At 49.8% G+C, this 8,343-nt stretch overlaps 1 protein-coding gene across 1 annotated transcript; it reads left to right on the top strand.

Annotated features, from left to right (window-relative positions):
* Positions 1-3,372: 3,372 nt before the first annotated feature.
* LOC122084324 (subtilisin-like protease SBT1.7) lies at positions 3,373-6,135 on the top strand. The gene has a single exon (XM_042652475.1). It carries the CDS (start codon positions 3,673-3,675, stop codon positions 5,980-5,982), a length of 2,310 nt encoding a protein of 769 aa, XP_042508409.1. The 5' UTR covers positions 3,373-3,672; the 3' UTR covers positions 5,983-6,135.
* Positions 6,136-8,343: the final 2,208 nt, after the last annotated feature.

Genomic DNA, 8,343 nt, shown 5'->3' on the forward strand with positions numbered 1-8,343 from the left:
TGTGATACAATATATGATTGAATTTTTAAATTCATCACTAATTCTCACCCACTATTGTTTTTTGCCCGAAATACCCTTCTCCAGTTCAATCAGAGGGTATGATAAGATGGATAAGGGGAATCTCTTCACCACATGTGGAGAGAAAGGGGTCTTGATGAGGGTAAAAATACCACTCCCTCGGGTCATCCCTTGGGTCATCCTTGGCTGAGCCGACCCCTTGGTCATCCTTGGCCTAGCCGACCCATTGGTCATCCTTGGCCTAGCCGACCCCTTGGGTCATCCTTGGACGAGTTGACCCCTTGGGTCATCCTTGGACGAGCTGACCCCTTGGTTATCCTTGGCCTAGCCAACCCCTTGGTTCATTCTTGGCCGAGCCGACCCCTCAGGTTGATCTACCACCTCGATCTCTCCTCAGGCTGACCTGCCACCTCCGTCTCTTCTCAGGCCGACCTGCCACCTCAGTCTCTTAGGCTGACCTGCTACCTCAGTTCGGCACACACAATTAAGATGCCCAGAGGCGTACACACATCCATTCCTACATTTAAGGGACGTGACCCCTGATTATAGGGGCGGGATTCAAGCCATTGCACGTCACCAGAAGTGTCCACCCTTCTCACGACTTGTACTTTTGAGATAAAAGAAATATTCCCAGAACATGCCCTAGAACCCGGAATATTCCTGAAATCATAGAGCCACTCTCCTCAAGGACTCCACACCTAATAGGACTCTCCACAAACGTCTCTCATTTCTCTCTCCATCAACAACCTATAAATATCAAGGTAAGCCTCCATCACAGGGGATCGATCACTTCTTTTTACTGAAAAACTCTGTTGAGTATCTGCTATGGAAAGATCTGACTTAGGCATCGGAGAGTCTCCCGACGAGTCAGCCTGTCTCTCCCCTATCTTCTCTTCTGTGCAGATCTACTGGAGCATCAAGAGCTGTAAGGAAGATTAGCTGATCAATTTTTACCACATTAGAGGAAGTGAGAAGGTCATCTCCTCCATTACAACATGAGTAAGATCATCTCGTGATTTACCACCTGAACAAGTAAAGGAACCTCGCCCACCTTTAATGGCAGATCAAGAGAATGTCCCGGTAGAGGGGCCCTTACCAAGACCTTCACAAATTCAAATCGACGTAGGAGTTACTTCAGGAGAAGGAGGGCAATGTGATCTAAACCCTTAATAATCTCGCCAAGGACCTTCATCCTGGATAACCCACCCGATCGTGGAAGAGCAAATCCAAAATCTACAGTTGTAGGTGTTGGCAACCAAAAACCTAGTGCAAGACTTCATACGCCAGTTTGGCTCGGCACTTCATGTACCCCTCATAGGGTCTACTCAGCTATTTAGGCAAGTTCTGGATAGACGAACTTAGGAAGAATAACCTGATAACAGTGTGGCCCCTCAATCAACGGCAAGGTGGGGGTCTGTCAGAATGTCATGTACGGTTAGCTCAGTGCCACCTCGATCTCCCACTGAGAGACTTCAACGAGGGCCTTCACCTGCCCAGAATGGGAGTGCACGTCATCCAACTCGAGATTGGAGCCCCGAGAGACGAGATGCCCATAGATCCCCACCCAAGGCGGAGGAAAGCAAGAATTCACCACAAGCCAGCTAGGGGCCAACGTAAACACAGAGAGGACTGACCTGACAGACGCTAGGATTGCGGAAGAAGCCCTAGACGAGTTGAAAGCAAACTCCGCTCCTTGGGCCACCAAGACGAGGAGAGAAGGGACGACCTGGAACAGCGCATCCAACGTCTCACTAAGAGGATCGAAGGAATGCAGAGGCACCCGATAAATACATCCCTATCCTCAGCTCGGCCAAGCACGTTTGAACACCTCATGTCGAGCTGCCACCTAGGTCCCTCCATGGGCTGACTTGCTACCTCGCCCTCACCTCATGCTGAGCTGCCACCTCGGCCCCTCCACGGTCGACTTGCTGCCTCGCCCTCACCTCATGCAGAGCTGCCACCTCGGCCCCACCACGGGTTGACTTGCTGCCTCGCCCTCACCTCATGCCGAGCTATCACCTCGGCTCAGCATGATCAGTCAGGGCTCCCAGAAACGTGCTCTCATCCACTCCTATATTCAAGAAATGTAACCCTTTATCACAAGGGCATGACTCTATCCACTACACATCATTAGAAGCATCCACCCCTCCCACGACTTGCACTTCCGAGATAAGAGGAGAATATTCCTGAAGTATGCCCTACGATCTGGAATATTCCTAGCATCAAAGAGCCATTCCTCTCAAGGACTCCACGTCTAACAGGACTCTCCACGAACGTCTCCTTTCCTTCCTCCATCAGCAGCCTATAAATACCAAGGTAAACCTCCATTATGTGGATCGGTCACTTCTTTTGACTGAAAAATTCTCTTGAGTATCTGCTGTGGAAAGATTTAACTTAGGCATCGGAGAGTCTCCCGTCGGGTCAGCCCAACTGTCCCCTGTCTTCTCTTCTGTGCAGATCTATTGGAACATCAGGAGCTGCAAGGAAGATCGGCTGGTCAATTTTTACCGCATCAGGTCCACATAGAGTTTTTTTAACTATTTTATTTGTAAAAAATTATAGACATGAGAGAGGATTTCCATGAAAATGCATATCAGTAGAATATATTTGCATTTGAAATAGATTTTGAAATTGACAAGTGACTAATACAATCCATTAAATCTATATGACAATATAAAAAATCCATTATAGGAATTATTTTTTAGAAATTATTTGCTAACTTTCACCTCATTTGCCCAACCATGCTTAAATCTTGAAATAAAATTACACAATAGGGAAAAAGACTTTGTTTGGAAATGAAAGAGATGCATCAAAACACAGAAAGGGTAAAATGATCGCCACAGCTCCATGAAAATAAAAAAATATCTATCATATTAATACTTCCATATATATATATTCCCATTGATTCTTACATTGGTGCAATAACTAAAATACTCATTCCCTCTATTTTAAAGAGGACATACTTACATTTTTTATTTTTTTTAACAATAAAGAATTATTACATTTTAAGATATACACAAGGAAAAAGGCATCAGCTGATTCAGCTCTGGCCTCTAGGTCCAGTGCTCGTGTAGTTGTGCTCAGTTTTGTTCGGTTACATTCTCTTCGCAATCCCAACTTTGTCCTGTGCACTTAATGCGCGTCCCCATGGCATTCCCAGCACCCGAAAAGATGTTGTGGGGTTATGGATGGCTGATGGCTAGCTGATGTTGATGCTTCAACTCCCAAGGACGAGAGGATAGGACTTGGGAAGTTGGGAGTGATTATCACTTCACTCCTCACAAGACAACACAGTAGTACATTTTTCCTATTGCCTTTTTTTTTTTGTTTGGTAAAAGTTTTCCTATTGCCTTACTAAAGAAGATGATGGAACATCTCCCGCCCTATACTTCCACTTCTTTCTTTACTTCCCAATACATTAATTCTGCTAAGCTCAGTAACTCGGCACAGAGCCAGAGAGAATCTCGATGACTATAGAGCATATAGAGCCGAAACACATGTGGCGCAATGTACTCTCTCTCCTTCAATCTGACCCTTTTTTTTGTCTGAACGCAATCATTTCAAGGAAGCCCTCCTCTAATCGCGTTATTTATTAAATCGAAGCACCACCACACCTTCTTCCTCAGGTCCCTGCTTTTCCTCTCTCTCGATCTCATGGAGAAGACGAAGATGCTGAGACTTCCGCTCCTTATGGGTTTTCTTCTTCTAGTGTCTGTGGCTGCACTAGAAGAGCAGCTGAAGATGGAGAAGACAACCTACATCGTCCACATGGCCAAATCCCAAATGCCGGCGACGTTCGACGAGCACGCACACTGGTACGCTTCGTCTCTGGAATCGGTGTCCGACTCGGCGGAGATGCTCTATACATATGACAACGTCATCCATGGCTTCTCCACTCGGCTCACGGACCAAGAGGCTAAATCACTCGAGGGCTTACCTGGGATCCTCGCGATCTTGCCTCAAGTGAGATACGAACTTCACACTACTCGGACTCCCCTGTTTTTGGGGCTCGACAGGAACGATGGGTTCATTCCTCAATCTGACTCAACCGGAGAAATGATAGTCGGAGTTCTTGACACTGGTGCGTGGCCTGAAAGCCAGAGCTTCGATGACAAGGGACTTGGGGCCGTGCCCAGTAATTGGAAAGGCCAGTGTGAGGTAGGTAAGAACTTTAACTTTTCCAGCTGTAACCGGAAATTGATCGGCGCGAGATTTTTTTCCAAAGGTTACGAAGCTACCCTGGGTCCCATTGATGAAACTAAAGAATCCAAATCGCCGAGAGATGACGATGGACACGGAACCCACACATCGACTACGGCGGCCGGATCAGTCGTGGAAGGCGCGAGCCTCTTCGGTTACGCTGCTGGTGCTGCACGCGGCATGGCGGCGCGTGCTAGGGTTGCTACTTACAAGGTTTGCTGGCTAGGTGGTTGCTTCAGTGCCGACATTCTAGCTGGCATGGATAAAGCCATCGAAGATGGCGTTAACGTGATCTCCATGTCTCTGGGCGGTGGGATGACCGATTACTACAGAGACAGTCTCGCCATCGGAGCTTTTTCGGCAATGGAGCGAGGCATTTTGGTGTCTTGCTCCGCCGGAAATGCTGGTCCCTCTTCGTTCAGCTTGTCCAATGTCGCACCATGGATAACCACTGTTGGTGCTGGGACCTTGGATCGTGACTTCCCGGCGTACGTTACTCTCGGCAACGGAAAGAATTTCTCCGGTGTGTCTCTCTACAGTGGGAAACCCTTGTCTGATTCTTTACTACCGCTTATCTATGCCGGCAACGCGAGCAACTTTTCGAACGGGAATCTTTGCATGAAGGGTACATTGATACCGTCAAAAGTCGCCGGAAAGATCGTGTTGTGCGATCGGGGGGTCAATGCTAGGGTTCAGAAAGGAACCGTTGTCAAAGAAGCCGGTGGGGTAGGGATGATTCTGGCGAACACTGAGGCTAATGGGGAAGAATTGGTGGCCGACGCACATCTATTGCCGGCGTCCGCCGTAGGTCAGAGTGACGGGGACATCATAAAGCGCTATCTATCCTCGGATGCCAATCCGACAGCCACGATCACTTTCGCAGGCACGAAGGTAGGGATTCAACCTTCACCGGTGGTGGCGGCTTTCAGCTCCCGTGGGCCAAACTCGATCACGCCGGATATACTGAAGCCGGACGTAATCGCGCCAGGAGTAAACATTTTAGCTGGTTGGACCGGTGCCGCGGGACCCACAGGATTGGCTGTCGACACGAGACGCGTAGGATTCAACATCATATCAGGTACGTCGATGTCATGCCCACACGTGAGCGGTCTTGCTGCGATGATCAAAGCGGTGCACCCTGATTGGAGTCCCGCAGCCGTCCGATCAGCTCTAATGACAACCGCCTACAACACCTACAAGACTGGCGCAATGATACAAGACATCGCAACCGGAAAAGCATCTACACCGTTCGATCACGGATCCGGACACGTTGATCCTGTCTCAGCCCTCGATCCTGGTCTCGTCTACGACCTTGCGGTCGAGGATTACATAGGCTTCCTTTGCGCTTTAAACTATAGCCAAGTCCAGTTCACACTCCTGGCGAGGAGGAACTTCACGTGTGATCCAAGTAAGAAGTATAGCGTCACTGATCTTAATTACCCATCTTTCGCTGTCCCCTTTGAGACAGCAATTGAAGGCGGTGGTGCCAGTGCGAGTGCGACGAGCGTCGTCAAGCATACGCGGACGCTGACGAACGTGGGCAGCCCTGCAACATACAAGGTGTCTGTGTCTTCAGAGACGAGGTCGGTTAAGATAGCCGTTCAGCCTGAATCTTTGACTTTCAGTTCCCCAAACGAGAAGAAGACATACACGGTGACGTTCACTACGCCTTCGATGCCTTCGGGGACGACCAGCTTCGCTCGTCTTGAATGGTCGGACGGGAAGCACATTGTGGGTAGCCCGATTGCATTTACTTGGACGTGAGAAATGCTTAATTTAATTTACTATTGCTTAATTTGTTCTCCGCTTGAAGTGTTCATCGGCGAGCAGGGAATGCCGTTTTAGTGTTTGTTTTTTGTCCTCTAAATGGAAACACGGAAAACCAAGAAAGAGAAATATGGAATAGTTTCTTACTCATTTGTCATTTCTGTAAATGTAAATGATCGATATCTGTGAACAATGGACTGTTGAAGGTTAAAGTCAGTAACTTTGGGATGAGAGAGAGCCTACATTAATTTTGGGGGTGATGGGGCAAAATATGTCACTTTCCTCATCACGGCTAAAGCATGTTCCTACCTTGGCACAATCAGGCCGTGCTCCACGTCGGCCTCAATCATGCCGTGCTATTACCTCGGCATCCAACAGGCCGTGCTCCACGTCGGCCTCCATCAGGCCGTGCTCCACCTCAGCCTCCATCAGGCCGTGCTACTGCCTCCGCCTCCAACATGCTGTGCTAGTGCCTCGGCATCCATTAGGCCGTACTGCCACCTCGGCCTCAATCATGCCGTGTTTCACCTCGGCACCAATTAGGCCGTGCTCCACCTCGGCCCCAATCATGCCGTGCTATTGCCTCGGCGTCCAACAGGCCGTGCTGTTACCTCGGCCTCATCTGGCCGAGCTGCCACTTCGGCCCAACGTCAACAACAAGGATTCCAGAAACGTGTTTCCGTTCACCCCTATATTCAAGGAACGTAGTCTATTCCGGAGGTCAGGAGTTTATCCACTACACGTCATCATGACGTCACACGGTTGATCTCTTCTAGTTAAGAGGGGAATGTTACATGAATATTCCTGGAATCACAGAGCCACTCTCCTTGAGGACTCCACTCTCCTTGAGGACTCCCCGCCTAAGCAGAACTCTTCACAATTGTCTCCCGCTTGCCCTCCATGAGCAGCCTATAAATACCAAGGTAAGCCTCCATCACAAAGGGGGGATTACTCACTTCTCATACCGTAAAGCTCTCTGGAGCATCTGTTGTGGAAAGGTCTAACTTAGGCATCGGAGAGTCCCCCGTCGGGTCAGCCCGGCTCTCCTTGTCATCTCTTCTGTGCAGGTCGGCCAAAGCACCAGGAACTGCAGGAGAGATAGTCCGGTCAAATTTTTCCGCATCAGATTGGCGCCGTCTGTGGGAAAATGTTACAAAAAGTCACCTTGGAACAATGCAATTAAGGAGTGAGAAGGTCGTTTCTTCAACGACAACGCGTGCAAGATCCACTCGGGAAGTACCACTTAGATGTTCCCATTCACCACCAGTGGCAGGGAAGGAAAACGTCCCAGCAGAGACCCCTCTAGAAGGACCCAGGCAAACCAGGCTCGATCCACAGGTTGCCCAGGGAGAGGGGGATCAGTGCGAGCAGAACCCTCAGCTATCCCGCCATGTCCCATCGTCCCGGGTAACTCATCCGAACATGGAAGAACAGATGCAGAGTTTGCAGCTGCAGGTATTAGCCACGAACGCACTGGTGAGGGATTTCATAAGATAGTTCGGCTCCTCACTTCCAGTACCACGCACTAGTTCAGCTCGACCGCAAAGGCCTGCTCTGAGCAGAAATCCCATTGACGAATCTCCTGACAACAGCGTCACCCCCAATCAACAGCAAGAAGGGGGTCAGGCAGGACTTCGCGCACTGTCCATTCTGTACCACCGCGATCTCTTGCTCGGATGGGGAGAGCAGATCGTTCTGAAAATCATCGGAGCCTTGAGACACATGATACTCATAGATCCCCACACCGTGCAGGAGGACTCCAACCTTCGCCTCAAAGACACACTAGAGGCACTCGTCCGCACAGAGAAGAACATGAGAACTACCAGAGGCAAGCTAGGCGAGTTCGACCCCATCCTGGTCAGAGCTCGCCCATCGGGCCTACCAGAGGTGCACCACGGCAGGGTCACCAAGGCCGAGGAAGAAGCCCCAGGAGAGAAGGGTCACGCCGATCAACAGATGGCCGAGCCGAGGAGAGAAGAGCTGACCTTGAGAGCTGAATCTAGTGACTCATTGAGCGAGTAGAGGGAATGCAGAGGCAGGAGCACCCGGCCGACATGATAGTAACCCCGGCCCATAATGCTCTTTCCGACGAATTGATTGATGCCGAGCTGCCCTCAAATTTTGTGATACCTGTCTTCAACGGATATGACGGCACCACAGATCCCCACGATCATCTACTGTACTACAGCTCGGCCATGGCAGTGCATGGTAGGTTAGACGCCGTTCTCTGTCGTGCTTTCGCAGCCTCATTAAAAGGAGCCGCGCTGGTCTGGATGTCACACTTACGGCCACGGTCCATCCGCAGCTATGAAGAACTGACAAGAGCGTTCCTCACACGTTTCCAAGCAAGTATGAAGC

The sequence above is a fragment of the Macadamia integrifolia genome, chromosome 7 (assembly GCF_013358625.1).
Source record: "Macadamia integrifolia cultivar HAES 741 chromosome 7, SCU_Mint_v3, whole genome shotgun sequence".
Classification (NCBI taxonomy): Eukaryota; Viridiplantae; Streptophyta; class Magnoliopsida; order Proteales; family Proteaceae; genus Macadamia; species Macadamia integrifolia.